This window comes from Zingiber officinale, chromosome 6A (assembly GCF_018446385.1).
Source record: "Zingiber officinale cultivar Zhangliang chromosome 6A, Zo_v1.1, whole genome shotgun sequence".
Taxonomy (NCBI): Eukaryota; Viridiplantae; Streptophyta; class Magnoliopsida; order Zingiberales; family Zingiberaceae; genus Zingiber; species Zingiber officinale.
The window spans coordinates 138,244,113-138,260,704 of record NC_055997.1 but is presented as its reverse complement, the minus strand read 5'-3'; the positions used below and the strand labels follow the sequence as shown (position 1 = coordinate 138,260,704).

Here is a 16,592-nt window from a genome sequence, read left to right as displayed (position 1 = left end):
TTTATTTCATGAATAATTTATAAGGATTTTTTCTATCCACAGATGTACCTCTTTTGTCATTTATGCTCCGTATCATTACTGAAGTTGTTGAAGGAGAACGCTATTGTAATTGACCCATCAATGGGAAACCAATCAGTTTTCACAAGAGACTTCAAGGGAATATTCCCCGATAATTATGACAGGATGTCAAAACATTGTCTGTTGTTTGCCTACTGAATACATCTTAGTCACTCTATCAGGCCGACCACACCACTTATTATTGTATTAATATGCTCAATCATACATTAAATACTACAAAAACTTATTCATAAACTAATATAATACCCTTATTATGTCATAAGTTCACTTGAGGAGTCATATAATGAAGCATATATGTTAGAACTATCTTTTAGGGGTAGTTTAAACTTGTCCGACCTTTAACAAGCCAAACATATATAGAGAGTCATATGTTCAATCTATCCTTATCCGAATGATAATGTATGTATAAAGAGTTTTATAAGGCGACATATTTGTTGGTGTAGCGGCGGGGCCTGTGAGAGGATGCAACGTCTGTAAAGAAAATAAAAAACCTTTCTTTGTTTTTCAACTATGATTAGTAGGACTATCACAATAATTATAATCTTAAAAATGAACAACTAATAAAAGTAAGAGGCAAACGGATTTGACTTGGTTACAACTTAGGTGGTTGTTAATCCAAGGAGGTTGCAAAACTCTACTAGAAAAATCTCCTTCTTTGAAGACAAAGAAACTTCTTACACTCTTTGAAAAGCTTAGAAAAGGCTAGGAAATAATTACAGTAGTTGTTCTTAAGTTGTTGTCCTATTTCCTAGCTCTAGGGGTATTTTTATAGCTCCTGAAAATCCTATCCTAAGCTTGAGGGCGCTCCAGCAAGGCAACAGCGGATAAGACTTTATTCGCTGCCAACGGTTAGTTTGACTGGCTGAAGGTAACTTCCATAGCCTTGGAAGGCGCCTTCGCACTGTTCATCGAAGGTGCCTTCCAGCCATGGAAGGCGCCTTCCATATAAGGCGTGGAGGCGCCTTCAATAGCCTTTGAAGGCACCTCCAGCAACACTTACAGCTCCACTTTACTCCTTTACTGCTGCGATTTCTTGGATGATTTCGACCACCGGAATAGAGCTCACCCAAACCCAATTTCTGACCTTCTCCTCGAGCAGGTTTCCGCTCCGACTTCTCATCCCTCGAACATCGCGTACATTCTTTTCATCCACCGGTGTACTTTTCCACAACCCTTTCATCCCTCGGATGCACTGAGTCTGTCACGCCCCAGAGGAGTCTGGACCTGGAAAGTTTCCCCGTGTTGAGAGCTTTTCTACAAGATTTCATACCTATAGGCTGGAATAATAACAATAAAAGAAAACAAACACCACGATTAATATCAAATTCGACACCACCACGCAGCTTAAAATAAAGCACCTACTGCAAAACCAAAACACAAACCGCTAGCTTGGCTTACAACCAATAACAAATACAAAATACCACATAACGACATCAACACTCCAAAACAAACCGGAGTACAGAAAACTGACACATAAACAAACAAACATACGTGAAATCGATAAGTCCTCCGATGTGACGTGGGGACCAAGCAGACAGATGCTCCAAGCGACACCATAAATAACTTGCACGAAAAATATAGAGTCCACGGGGTGAGTTCAACAACTCAATGAATACCAATAGACACGCCTAGTAAGATATATCTAACAATAAACATGGAAATACAACTTCCTAATCATATATCTAGGAAAGATGACTGAAAGGTAACTAAGGAAGTTGTACTCACCAGAACTCTATCCAAACAAAAGGGTCACAAACCGAAAGTGCCTAAATCTGTATGATGCAAACATATGATTCAACCAAACGCAGAATAAACGCAGAAACACAATCACAAGAAATAAATGCATCAATGCATATGATGTCAATGATGCGTCTGGTCACCCCTGACGCCGTCAGCCATCACACATGACGGCGAGACCGAGTGGGTAGGGCTACCTGTCGTCACTGCTCTCGATGAGTGACCGAGTGGACGAGATCTTGTCGGAGTACTCCTGTCTGTGACCCCAAATCATAAATGGGGAGCTCAATGCTCTCAACTCCCAGACACGATGACGGGAGGAATCCGCCGGCTAACACGTTGTCACACTACCCACGGCGGACCAACGTAGCAAACAAAGTCCTACACACGCTCGAATCGATCACTAACCCATGGTGGTGGTGTGCAGATCCATGATGGCGATGTGCTCAACGACAATGGAGTCGATTATCGCAGGATGCAATCATGATGCATGACACTAAGCATGGCAAAACCGATCAACATAACCATATCCATACATACAAAATGGGTACTATAAAAGCGATGGTCACATATCAAGATCTAGAGTACATAGGTCAGATAGAATATCAATAACCCTATGTCCTGAACATAATAAGTATGGAATATCCTGATCAGCATAGAAAAATCCATATATACATAATATGGGTACCACAGTATCAGTAAGTCAAATCCACGGATCTAGGGTATACAAGTCCTCTAAGGTATAACAACCTAGACCCAAATCATATCCCTCTTCCATAGCATATGTACCAACAATATACACAGATCAAAGAATCAGGGTCTAAACACCCGAATCATATATGATATACAAATAGAGGTACACAAATCTGATATGGCACAAAAACCTAAGTATCAGATAATCTAGATACACAGGCCAGAAACAACAATCCAAATCCTAGTCCTAACCTCAGTAAGCATGGTATGTCACTCTAGAAACTAAGATACTCATGGTAACAAGATAATCATGGCAACAAATCACGAGATATAATCACAGGTGACAAACCTAACATGCTATGGATATCAAACAGTGACATACCAAAGGCAAACATGTTCATTGCATGTAGTTATAAAATACTATGCATATCCAATGACAATATCATAAAAGATAAGTCAAGAGGTACCCGCCTCCAATGAGAGTATCGTATCCGGTCCAATCCGACATCGAGATGCTCGTCTCGCGTCAAAGTCCTGTGTCAATAATACATATACATTTTATTTAGCTAACAATTCATTAAATAGCTAAATAAAAATCCGTACGACTAATTTAGGGTAAAACCCTAATCACATCATCCAAATCAACCAACATAATTGATTGTATTCATTAAACCTTATCTTAGGATCAAACCAAAAAGGAAGATCACAGTGGTTAGTGCTCTCACCAACCATGTCTGCCAAGTAAAACACCATACAGGGCCTACACAGAAGTTAATGTAATTAACCCTATGCTTACCTAATAACAAGCAATACCAATAACTCAAATCCTGATCTACCTAATGTCACATGGTTAGTTCTGTCAAATCTGTTGAAACTGAACAAAACCAGCACTGATCTAATACTTAGACATTTCATTGCTCAAACCATAGAAATCATTTAATTCATCTTCCAAAACTCACCTAGATTTGGAGACTCCTCAGTTGAGCCACGGAAGAGATACTTGCAGACAGAAATTCATGGCCAAAGCTACCGTAAAGCTGCTACCAAGGCAAAGCCGGAGCTACAGCCATCACCCACCAACTTAGCACAAACCTCTTATACAAAAATTGGAATTCAGATCTCTATAAATCCAAAACCAAAATGACTTACCCAATTTCTGTGCCGGCAGTTTCATCTCTGCAAGCAATTCAACAAAAGCAGATAAGTGAGATGAGTGAAGAAAGAACCAATGGTAACTAGCGCAGTGGAAACCGCTCGGGTGGAGAAGGCAATGCGATCCAAGGATCGGTAGTGAATCCAAGCTAGAGCACAGAGATGGTGGAGCATTAGCCCAATCAAGCGACGACACTAAGCATGAATCCGAGGAAGAGGAGGTGCTAGGGCTGAGGGCTCGACATTGGCAACGGGTGCTCGGAATGCATCTACGCCGGTGATCTACGCTGAAATCCTTTGATGGTGCGGCCGCAACTCACGAAGAGGGAGAGGCTCGGCAGTGGCACTACTGTGGTGCTAGGGCACAGGGGAGGGTCGGCCACTGGGATCTCCCCGGCGAGTGTGACGGCGTCAGCAAGGCACAGTGTTGGCGGCCGGTGGCTCGACTGGGCAGCGAAGCAAAGATTAGGGCACCGAGAAGGAAGAGGGAGAGGAAAGGCGAAACTCAGCCGCCAGCTCTCTGGTCCTTGGCGTCGTCGGCGTCGGCAGAGGAGAGGGAGGAACCGGCGATTTGCGGCGCCGGTTAGGGCTCGCGTGAGGGAAAGAGAAGAAAGGAAGAAGAGAATCGGGATCGGGGGAAAAAGAACTCGGGCACGCGGAAAAAAAAAACAAAAGGAAAGAAAAGAAAATAAAGAAAAAGGAAATATAAATATAAACATTTCCTCACTTAAACGGGGTAACCTAAACAGGCTTTTCTGGCCCCCGTTTTTATCCCCCGTTAACTCGTCTGTACGAGCTCCGAAAAATTCCAGAAAAATTTCCAAAAATTCTGAAAAATTCCCTTATTAATATTCGCCTATTTCCGGTATTTTACAGAGTCCATCGGCTCCCTTCCCGTGTAATTCTTCTCGCTAGTTGAGTCTTCTGCTCGACTTTCTGTGCTCATAAGCTCCTGTACACTTAGACACAGGGATTAAAATAAAATACCCAACCTAACTTGGTTGATCACATCAAAACAACTACGTGGTCCAATAATATTATTAAGTTTGCCTAGGCTTTGCCCGATTGGGTGTTTATAGAGAACCTTATGTTCATTCAGCCTTTACCCGACCGAACGTGTATTGAGAGCTCTATATAGGGTAAGTATCTCTGGGTCTGCCTGGACCTTGCCCAGCGAGTGTTCTCAGAGAACCTTATGTTCGTTCAACCTTAACGCATATCGAGAGCTATATATATATATATATATATATATATATATATATATATATATATATATAAGGTTAAGTATCTCTTGATCCGCCCAAGCTATATATATAAATAAAAGGTTGAGTATCTCTAGGCTCGCCCGGGTGTTCTTAGATAACCTTATGTTCGTTCAACCTTTACCCAGTCGAACGTATATCGAGAGCTATATATATATAAGGTTAACTATCTCTGGCCCGTCTGGGCCTCGCCCGACCAGGTGTTCTCAGAGATTCTTATGTTTGTTCAGCATTTACCCGTCGAATGCATATCGAGAGCTATATATATAAGGTTAGCTATCTCTAGGCCCATCCGGACTTTGCCCGACTGAGTGTTCACAGATAACCTTATGTTCGTTCAACCTTTATCTACTATATATATATAAATAAGGTTGAGTATCTCTAAGTCCGCCTGGGCCTTGCCCGACCGAGTGTTCTCAGAGAAGCTTATGTTCATTCAGCCTTTACCCGGCCGAACACATATCGAGAGCTATATATATATAAGTTTAAGTATTGCTCTGGATCCATTCGGGATTTTCCTGGTCGGGTGTTCACAGAGAACCTTATGTTCATTTAGCCTTTACCCGACCGAACGCATATCGAGAACTATATATATAAGGTTAACTATATCTGGGTGCGTCAGGGCTTTGCCCGGCCGGGTGTTCACAGAGAATCTTATGTTCATTCAGCCTTTATCCGGTCGAATGCATATATATATATATATATATATATATATATAAAGTTTAGGGTCTCTGAGAATGCCCGGGCCTTGTCCGACCGAGTGTTCTCAAAGAACCTTATGTTCGTTCAGCCTTTACTAGGTCGAACACATATTGAAAGCTATATATATATATAAGGTTAAGTATCTCTGGGTCCATTCGGGATTTTCCCGGCCGGGTGTTCACAGAGAACCTTATATTCATTGAGCTTTTATCCGACCTAACGCATATCGAGAGCTATATATATAAGGTTGAGTATCTCTAGGTTCGCCCTGGCCTTGCCTGGCTGGGTATTCTTAGAGAACCTTATGTTCGTTCAACCTTATTCGGTCAAATGCATATCGAGAGCTATATATATATATAAGTTTAAGTATCTCTGGGTCCGTCTGGGCTTTGTTCAACAAGGTGTTCATAGAGAAGCTTATGTTCGTCTAGCCTTTATCCGACCAAATACATATCGAGAGCTATATATATATATATATAAGGTTGAGTATCTCTGGGTCCGCCTGGGCATTGCCCGTCCGGGTGTTCTTAGATAACCTTATGTTCGATCGTCCTTTGTCCGACCGATCATATATTAAAAGTTTTATAGGGTTAATTACCTTTAGGCCATCCGGGTTTTGCCAGGTCGAGCGCCCATAGAAAGCCTTACGTTCAATTGACCTTCACCCGACCGATCGCATGTTAAGAGCTTTATAGAGCTTAAATACATAGAGCCTGAATGATCCTTTGTCCGACTGAATTCTTCTAAGTTCGACCGACCGAATTCTTCTAAGTTCGACCGACCATTAAAATGACCCAACACCCTATTTCTTACTTTCATTATAGGGCCTTAGAGTTCTTATATCTTACCAGGCTTGCAACCGGTCGGCCTTATACGAACGTTCTACTTTGGAACTACGTGGACAAGATTTAAGGATTTCGAGGCCAAGCGATCAACAAAACCAAATAACGAATACCACTCTATCTCCATTTTGACCATCACCTCATCTTGATTTTACTTCCACGTCATCTCCAAAACCCACTCGTCATAACTCATATCAATATACTTTATAAATAGATATTAGAGAGTTTAATGTACTTGACAGCAATAAGACCTCATATAATGCATGTTGTACGTATGATTAGTAGGTATATCAATTGTGTTACGGAATGATAATAGTTCAACAATAAAAGATTCTAAAAATCTAGTGCTACATGGTCAAAATAAACACATAGATATGATGCATCATTTCTTGAAGAATTTCACAAATGATGAAGTTATTAATCTTCTTTATTGCAAAAGCGATGATCAAATTACTGATATACTAACAAAACCTCTCAAATTTCATGCATTTCAAAAACTTAGAAAGCTACTTGGTGTTTCTACGTATTTTTAATATTTGTACTCTTATTGAACTAATTATTATATTTGGAAGTTTAAGGGAGAGATTGTTGATAAAATTTATGTAAATATTAGTGACTTAGTGGGTTGATGAGGTGGTAAAGAGTGAAAGTTAGTGGTTATATATAGAAATTGTCCAGATTCAATGTAACAAAAATAGTGGTGATGTAGTTGAGTCAGTGGATGGAAAATAATGAGATAATGGTTGTATTAGGAAGTAGTAGCTAATGCTGTGGAGTTAGTAGAGTATTAGGGGCTAGTGGATTAGTGAGTAAGTTATTTATTGTTGAGATTCAATTAAAGTCTCACATAAGAAGGATTTAGGAAAGATCATGGGTTTAAAAGAATGTAAGATATTTTCATTGGCATGAGACCTTTTGGGGAGAGTCCAAGAGCAAAGGTATGAGGGCTTAAGCCCAAAGTGGATAATATTATGTCATTGTGGAGATATGTTGATATCTTTTGGGCACAACAAATGATATCAGAACCATGGTCCAGACCAGATGCAATATAAGATGATCTTGAACGAAGTTGAGGGAGGTTCGGAACAGGTCGGGATGACCAGATGCTCGCAGGGTTGTTTGGAGCAGGTCAAGAGTGACCGGACGCGGATACTTGCGAGGAGACCTGGAGTAGGTCAGGATGACCGAATGCTTGTGGGGAAGGCCTGGAGCAGGTCAGGTCACCGGATGCTCATGAGAAGACCCGGAGCGGGTCAGGGTGGCCGGATGCTCACAAGAAGGCCCGGAGTATGTCGGAGTGACTAAATGCTCATGGGGAGACCCAGACCATGAGAGTAATTGTGGTCCTTTATTTGAGGGGAGGATTGTTAGGATTTAATCAATGTCCCACATTGGAAAGATTTGAGAAAGATCATAGGTCTAAAAGGATGTAAGATATCTCCATTGGCATGAGACCTTTTAGGAAAAGTCCAAGAGCAAAACCATGAGGGCCTAAGTCCAAAGTGGACAATATCATGTCATTGTGGAGATATGTGGACATCCTTTGAGCACAACAAATGGTATCAAAGTCATGGTCCAAACCAGATGCAATGTGGGGTGGCCTGAATGAAGTTGAGGGTAGGTCCAAAGTAGGTCAAGTTGACCGAATGCTCACAGGGAGACTCAGGATCAGGTCAGGATGACCGGATGCTTACAGGGAGGCCCGTAGCAGGTCAAGAGTGACCGGATGTGGATACTCGACGGGAGACCTGGAGTAGGTCAGGATGACCGATGCTTGCAGGGAAGGCCTGGAGTGGGTCAGGGTGATCCGATGCTTGCGGGGAGGCCCGAGTAGGTCAGGGTGATCGGATGCTCGTAGGGAGGCCCGGAGCAAGCCAAGAGTGACCGGACCGGATGTTCGCGGGAAGGTTCGAAGCGGGTCAGAGTGATTGGATGCTCGTGGGAAGGCCCAGAATGGGTCAGGGTGATCAAATACTCACGGGGAGGCTGGAGTAGGTCAAGAGTGACAGGATTCTCGCGGGGAGATCCAGACCATGAGAGTTATAATGTGATCGTTCGTTTGAGGGGAGGATTGTTGGGATTTAATAAAAATCCCACATTGGAAGGATTTGGGAAAAATCATGTGTTTAAAAGGATGTAAGATATCTCGATTGATATGAAATTTTTTGGGGAGAGCCTAGGAGCAAAGCTATGAGGGTCTAAGCTTAAAGTGGACAATATTATACTATTATAGAGATATATGAATATTTTTTGGACACAACATTTATTAACGTATAAATAAACTATTTGTTTATCAATGAAATAGAATGAGAAAATTTTATTTATATTGTTCTCGACTTACTATTATGGTGCAAGATTCGTTCATTATTTTTCTTAACAGGGAATAATTTAAAAAAAAATAGAAAAAGCATCATTTTCATGTGTTGTTGTACTCTACTACTGCGTTTGCTTGTTCTTCGTTGAACTGTTTTGTGTGTGGCTAAATGAATTCTTCGTAATCTAGTAGAGAATTCTGAGCATGAAACCTACACATTTGAAATTATTAATGCAAGTATGTTCCTGATTATATCTTCTCAAGACCCAACAAATCTACCCGAAGTAATCGATTTGTTTTTTAAAAAATAAAAATAAATCGACAGTGAATCAAGATACTGGAAGCAATGAATTAATAACCACAGATTATTAAACTCCATCATATGCATTTTAGTGAATACTCTCCTCCAAATTATTTGATTTTTCTCAGAGAAAGGCAGCAGAGAAATTTATTGTAGGATCTATTGTGGCTTTAACAGAGTGAATAGATTTCACACCCAAATTTAATTTCAAGCATAAAAACATTCACAAAATAAGAATTAGTAACTTTAATATACGTGTGTGTATTCAGTTAAATATATCAATAATATATGCACAATGAAATAAAATTGATACAAAAATACAAATTATTTAATAGACTTGTCCAAAAGTATTACTTGCAATCACTGAATCTCTTATAACAACTTAAAAACTCTTTAAATTCTCAATGCACGAGATCTTAATTTTTTTATAGATTGATAATATGATTAAATATAACCCTAATCACTTTTTATAAAAAACACTTTTTGTTTATCTAATAAAAATTCTAATTGATCTTTTCTAAACTTTATCCTAATAAATTCTAATTATCACAAAAGAATAAGGAGAGAGAGAAAGGCAGTGATTTTTTATAGTCTCTTGGTGTATGTTTTTTTATGTCAGGTCAGATTGCCTTTTGAAGTCTTCAATTTTTGCACCGTTAACTCTTTTAGTGAATATCTTCAGTTTCCATTCTTTGCTTGAGAACGTCTCTTCATGTCTATGCTTTTACTTTCTTTCTCAATGAGTGCAACATTTGCATACTTGGCTTTCATTGTTTTTCTGATCTTCTATCTGCTTTTTTGGTATGCCTGTATGGTCTGATTTTGGATTATAATTTTTAGGTACTGATATTTGAATTTCGATTTCTAGTTTTTGGGTTGTGGCTTCTAGGTTCTGGTTTCTATTCTGGATTATGGGTTTTGAACTCTGGATGTTAGGTTTTGGGTTCTAGTTCTTAAGTTTTTGGATTCCAAGTTTTGGGTTCTGGTTATTAGTTCTTGAATTTCTTGTTTTTCGATTTTGTTCCAGGTTTTGATTTTATTCTAAGTTCTAGTTCTATTTTAGATTATGGTTCTGTTCTAGGTTGTGGTTCTTCAATTACTTTATCTTGTCTTGCAGTGGTGAGTGCTAAAATCACATGCTTCATTCAATTACTTTATCTTATCTAAGTATCTCCTCAATTTTCTTTAAATCTGGTAAGCCTTCCATTTGAGGCGACCACTACGATAAAACTTCATCAAATATCACATTTTGAAAGACGAAACATCTTCCTATTGTAGGGTTAGAATACTTCCAACATTTTCTTTGATTATCGTATTCCACAAAAATGCATCTTATTGCTTTCTTATCGAACTTGTTGAGTAAATGATCAGGTATGAAAATAAAACATAAGCGACCAAATATTTGAAAATGATTTAGTGATGCTTGTGACAGCCTACTTGTCATGTGTATAGTTGTCTTCATGCATTTTATCCAAAATCGAGGTGAAACATTCTTAATGTTATCATATATCGGAAACCATGGTTGCTTCACATGTTTAAACATGCCTGAGTGAACCATCTTGAGAAACTTCTTTGCTTTGTACTTGGAGTCTTCACATGGCAACTGATGTGTTTTCCCATATAGGCATCCACAACATATTGTATCCTCTCGAACATCTAGTTAAGGAAGACCCTTAAGCCTGATTTTTTCACATTATTACTTTTAGCTTATGATAAATCAATCATCTCATTTCTTCTAGTCTTGTCGATTTATGTTGTTTGAGCTGATATTTCCCTCTATGAGTCGTGTATTTGTTGGCTTCAAAATTTCATAAACTTTCATATATTTTGGTCCAAACACAACATGATTTCCTGAGAATGTTAGTTGTGACATTGATATCAAGTTTCTCTTCATTCTAGGTACGAAAAACACATTCTCCTACTCTACTTGCTTCGAATTAAATCTATCCACGAGTTATAGGTAACTTTGAGTTGTTTGCTATGACACCAAAAATTAGAGCATTCAGTGTCTACTTTTGTTCTAACTTATCAGCTCTAAAATAGTTGAGACTCAATATCACTTATCATTTTTTTTTGTTCTAACTTGATTGTTAAAGAGAAAATACACTCATTAGAATTACTTGTAATTGGCTCTAAAATAGCAAGTGGCTTAAAATCTCATTCTTCATCACTTCCAACTTGGGGCTGGGAAGATGTTGCAACATTCCCTTCTGCTTTTTTTTTATTGACAATCTCTAGTATAGTAATTTCCTTTTCTACAATTACAGCATTGATCATTCTTGTAGTATCTTGCATTTTCCTCTGATTGGAGATAATTTTTGTGTGCTCCCCCTTGTTACCAACTCCTTTGTTCATATTTATGGCATTCATCCTTTTTAAGTTCTCCTCCACTTCTTGATCTCGCCATATTACCCTTTTTTTATTGTTGATGAGAGTGTTCCCCTCTTTGTTAACTAAAACTTTAGACATTTGTTGAAGAGAGCTTTCTCCACTTCATTGTATTATAATTTTCTTTACAATCTAATCATCTCTATCATCCTATCACTAACACATGTCTAAGCTTGGATTACAGAGCATGAATGAAAATTGCAAGTGCATGGACATTTGGGCTTCCTTAAAAAAATCAATCTATTGCTTCACACATGAATTCAGACATGTAAAGTCGTACAAGGAAAGAAAATCATTTTGGTTTTAATTACCAAACTTTGATTATTGTGGTTTTGTCGATCCTAAAAGTCTCTGTTTAACGTCCTTGTAAGTTCTGCCAATTAAGTGTGGTGTTTAAATTGCGTTTAATTGACTTTACATTGTTGATTCTCTAACTCAGCTCTTGTTCGACCAAACCTGTAATTGCCTTCCATGTGTTTCGTCTGATGGTCCATTCCTCTCGCTGAGTATTTTAATATTAATTCTAAACTTTTAAATATGTAATAAACATTAATTTATAATTTCACATTATACCAATTTGCAAAGTGACATGGTCGTAGTCTTACAATTTGCAATATCTATCTATCTATATGTTTGGCGCCGCCGCAGCCGCCGCCGCCAAGCCTATGAGGGCCTTTCCCTGCTTCTCTGCCTGATTGTCTATCTCACCCACTCACCTGTCAGCATGCGCTAAGAGGCATCCGAATTTGTACAGCTCCTTCACTTGGCCGCCGCCGTAGCTGGAAGAATGCGCTAAGAGGCCTGTTGAGAGCTTATTGTCTACTCTGTCGTCAAGAAGCACTTGAGCTTCTCATGTTTTTGTTTTGTTGATTGGAAATGTGACACAAGTAAGATGGAAAATAATACTAAAAAATATCAGGAAGTTTCTTGTTGTAGTCGATTCATCCAAAATTATAATGAAGCTGCGTTACAAGAGAGATGAGTACGATGTCGAAGAGGAGAGGAACTCCAGCATCAGCATGGCATGGGAAGCTAGCTCCGACGGCGGGATCTGTCGCTGTCGGCGGCGATCCGATTCCTTACGTCTTCGAACCTCGCGGTGGGGCAGGGGAGAGTGATGCCGCCTGTGTGGTGGAACCCGAACTCCTCCTCCGCCTCCCGCAGCAGCTCCCCGAAGAGAGGGTGGTTGAAGTAGATCACCGGGACCGTGTACCTTTCGCACCCGACGTACACGGCCAGGTGTCCCTTCGGGGTCGGCCCGCCCTCTGGCTCCTCCGCCAGAAGCGTGGCCTCCGCGCCGGTTTGATTCCGGCGGAAGCGGCGGGTGAGGAGGAGGCCCCAATGGCGGAACTTTGAGGTAGTTTTCGAGGTCTGCGAGAGGCGGCTCGATTGCAAGAAGGATCCGGCGGCGCGGTCAAGGCGGAGGTAGTGTTTATGCCGGCGGCGGAAGAGGCGGCGCCACACTCGGCCGAGGCACCGCCCCAATCTGAATCCTCTGTGCCTCTTCATACGTCGAAGAAGATGAGAAGAAAAGCTGGAGGGAGGAAGGAGATAAATAGTAATGAATGGAGTGAGTGTCAAAGGAAGAACTCCATCTCTATTTCTCCTCCTCCTTTTCCTTTGTGTTGATTACTTTTGGTGAGCAGAGAAATCCAAGTTTATTTGAGCATCAGCGCTGATGTGGCTTAACCATCGGTTCGAATACGACAGGTGGTGCGCTGCCTGTACGACCAAACTGCTATTTCCTGGCCAATCGGAACTCACCTAATCAAATAGATAGTATCATAGTTGATCCAAAACACCTTTTTAAATAAGATTAGCAGCTAATCCTCAATATCATCATCCATATCCTCTGTTCCATAAATTTCTCGATCAAAGTCTTCTCGATGTGGTACAGTAGTTAAGACATGTGATATTATCACGTACAATTTTAAGATCAAAATTTGACATATAGTCATCTACAATTTACACTAATGGCTAGTTGGATCATACGATCCTATGATTCAAAACACCGAATCGATCTTGGATCATGCATGATCATTTTTTTACCCTAGAATCAGAACATAATTGGTAAAGTCGGTGGGATTGTGACATGATCGGTAGGATCAGAGCAAAATCAAAATAGGATCGATAGAAACTTTAAAAAATTATAACTTTTGATTCAAATTGAATCATATAACCTATAATATATCTGATGCGGTGATAAGAGGCCCACCAAGTGCGGGTCAAGGACAAAGATAGTAGATGGCGCGGAGGTCAAAGTCAATGTCAATGTGGAGGTCAAAGTCAAGACGGTGAACGCTAGAAAACCAACGGACTCACTAAAGGTTGGTCAAGCTAAGGTCTACTGTAGTTGCCGATCGGGCATGAAGTGTCTTATCGGCAAGTGGCTTGTTCGAGCAGAACACCCATACAGCTAAGAGTATTACGGCAAGAACATCAAATGCTCATCACGAAGCGGAGGAATGCTAAGGTGACCAGAGCGCTGGTCCGGTCGGGCGGAAATAATCAATTAAGCCAAGGGATTATGAAGAAGATCAGCTAAGGTCAACAAGGCGGAGATCCCCAACCGAGCGAGCCCCCCACTCAACCAAACAGTGGGACCCCTTTCATATTTTTTAATATTCCTTTGGGAGATAATGCCGCTGACAATGAGGCATGGTCAACAGGAGAATCATACGACGAAAGGTTCTACTGTTTTATCAGATATTTGCATGCCCTATTAATGTATGGAGTCAGAGTCATTTTTTTGACATGTCCTTTCATAGAACAATTTGGAGAATGTGTCCACGCCTTAAGGCACATGCACGTCGCCTACTGGAGCACTATATAAAAGGGGTCCATGCACCGGCGGAGGTATGCGTTATTCACTTTTCAAAAAAAAAAAGGTAGATCCGCTACCTTAGCGGCCCCCTAGTGCCGGTGTAAAGCCCGAAAAATTCCCGAATTTATTTTAGAATTTTTCTATGATTTTTCTGGAATTTTTAGATATTTTTCCGGAATTTTCCGAGTAGCGTAAGTAGCAAAAATAATTAATTAAGCAAAACGGTCTAAGCGGGAATCGAACCCGGGACCTCTCGGGTCCGCTAAACCATTAGTTAGCTTTAGAAACCGGTGAACCAGCCGGGCCATATTGAGAGAAAAGAGAACCGATTTTATTTATATTAGAGTTGGTTCAATTGAACCACTTAATATAAATAGGAGAATTAGGTTGGTTTGGGTTATTTTTAGATTTGTGGTTCGGCAATCCTTCTCCCCGACACCCATCCACGCCACCCCTCTCCTCTCTTCCTCATTCTCTCGGCGCCAATTCAAGAAGAGCCTAGGGATCTTCTCCAAAGGTCCCAAGTTCACCATCCGGCAACGATTTCAACACAAGGAAGATTCCTCCACGAGTAGAGCACGTGGACGCGAGGGAATCGTCGAGAAATCGTCTTCACCGGAATTTCTAGCGGGTAGATTTGTAAGGAAATTAGCGTACGAGGTAAGAAACCCCTCACCTGCGGTATAATAGCTCCGTTTGTTTATATGCATTAGTTATTAGCTATATGTGTAGTTTCCGGCACCTAGGATGTGTTTTAACCTTCTCGAAGATTAGGAATTTAGTTAGCACCTTTAGATGGGCCGGACACGTTTATTCTCCTTCAGTTGGAGATCATAGACGCGGTTGGGTGCCTAGAGGTGTCTTTCCTGATGCAGAGAGGGGTTGAAGCACACCAAGTGTTCGAAAAAGGGGTTAGTTTAGCTAATTACCCTTCAGTTATGTTTATTAGCCCAGTTAAATGCATTAGTAGCATTTAAATTAGTAACTTTGCTCACTACAGCTTATATGGGACTATGGTCCAATGGGTAGGCTCCCACAGTCGCCTCTAGGTTCAGATAACCTAGCTCTAGGTTCAGATAACCTAGAAACAGCATGTTATATCAGTTAGCTATAGATATTAGTATTTTATTTTCAGTGGCACTGTACTGGATTAGATATCCATTGGGTTGGACTCCCACAGTCGTCCCTAGGTTCAGACAACCTAGTAAACCCTACTAAATTCGGGACTTGCAACCCCGGGTCTAGTAGGGATGCGCGCACAGCAAGTACAGTTGCCGGGCCCAACAGCATGTTTATTATTTTCACTTATTATGTATTAGTTTTCAAAACTCAAAAACAGTTATGCTAGTTGAGTTTGATTGCAGCTTCAGTTTAGTTAGTTTAGCTCAGTATTATATTTCAGTTCAGTTCTCTATGTTAGCTTTATAATTGGTTGTATGCTATGCCATGACTAGTTCAGTATGCCATGTTTATATGATTGTATGCCATGCCATGCTAGCCTGTCCAGTATGTTTTCGAATAGCATGTTTTCAAATCATAACTGCATCGTATGCATGATTTTGTGAGGTAGATGGCTTCTTACTAAGCGTTAGCTTACAGATACTACTTTTCTTATACTGCAGATACAGGTAAAAGAAAAGTGGATTAGCAGTGGAGGCTGGAGGTCAATGCAGATGAGGGTGTGTGTGTGTGGAACTGGAATGAAAGATCTCAGGGATCTAACAAGTTTTAGTTATGCATTAGAACTCGTTAGCATTTACTTTCAGCTTATTAGTTTTGATACTTTCACTTTCATGCAATTTAGATTTGGGACGCATTGAACTATGAAAGAATGTTTTAAAATGTCAGTAATCATGTTAGAATGTTATTACATGTTGTTAGAATAGTTTCTGATGCATTAGTTAGAGGTTATGTGGGGTTTTGGCACGCCAAAGTGCTGAAGTCTGATTTTCCGGGTGAAATCAGACTCTGATCGGTCTCCAGACCGATCAGAGCCTGATTGTGCCACTGGATCGGTCCGCCGACCGATCCATGCAGATATAGTATGCTACTGTATCCTCCTGGATCGGTCAGCCGACCGATCCAGTACAACACAGTAGCGAGTCCCAGGTCTCCAGGTGCCTGGATCGGTTTGCAGACCGATCCGGACACACTTGGATCGGTCAGCTGACCGATCCAGCCTCTGTCGGATCGGTCCGCAGACCGGTCCAGCAGGGCACAGCATCGCAGCGAATTTGATCGATCCGTGGATCGATCGGCAGCTAGTTGGGAAGTTTAGTTCCTAGTCCCTAGCTCAGTT

At 40.7% G+C, this 16,592-nt stretch overlaps 1 protein-coding gene and 1 long non-coding RNA gene across 2 annotated transcripts; both read right to left on the bottom strand.

Moving 5' to 3' along the window:
- Positions 1–2,981: 2,981 nt before the first annotated feature.
- On the bottom strand, positions 2,982–4,313 carry LOC121994480. Its single transcript, XR_006115743.1, has 3 exons — positions 3,658–4,313; positions 3,468–3,568; positions 2,982–3,042 (listed from the first exon to the last, which is right to left on the bottom strand). It is a non-coding gene; the product is annotated as an uncharacterized LOC121994480 (long non-coding RNA).
- Positions 4,314–12,059: 7,746 nt separating this feature from the next.
- On the bottom strand, positions 12,060–13,109 carry LOC121994479 (auxin-responsive protein SAUR24-like). The gene has a single exon (XM_042548495.1). It carries the CDS (start codon positions 12,976–12,978, stop codon positions 12,502–12,504), a length of 477 nt encoding a protein of 158 aa, XP_042404429.1. The 5' UTR covers positions 12,979–13,109; the 3' UTR covers positions 12,060–12,501.
- Positions 13,110–16,592: the final 3,483 nt, after the last annotated feature.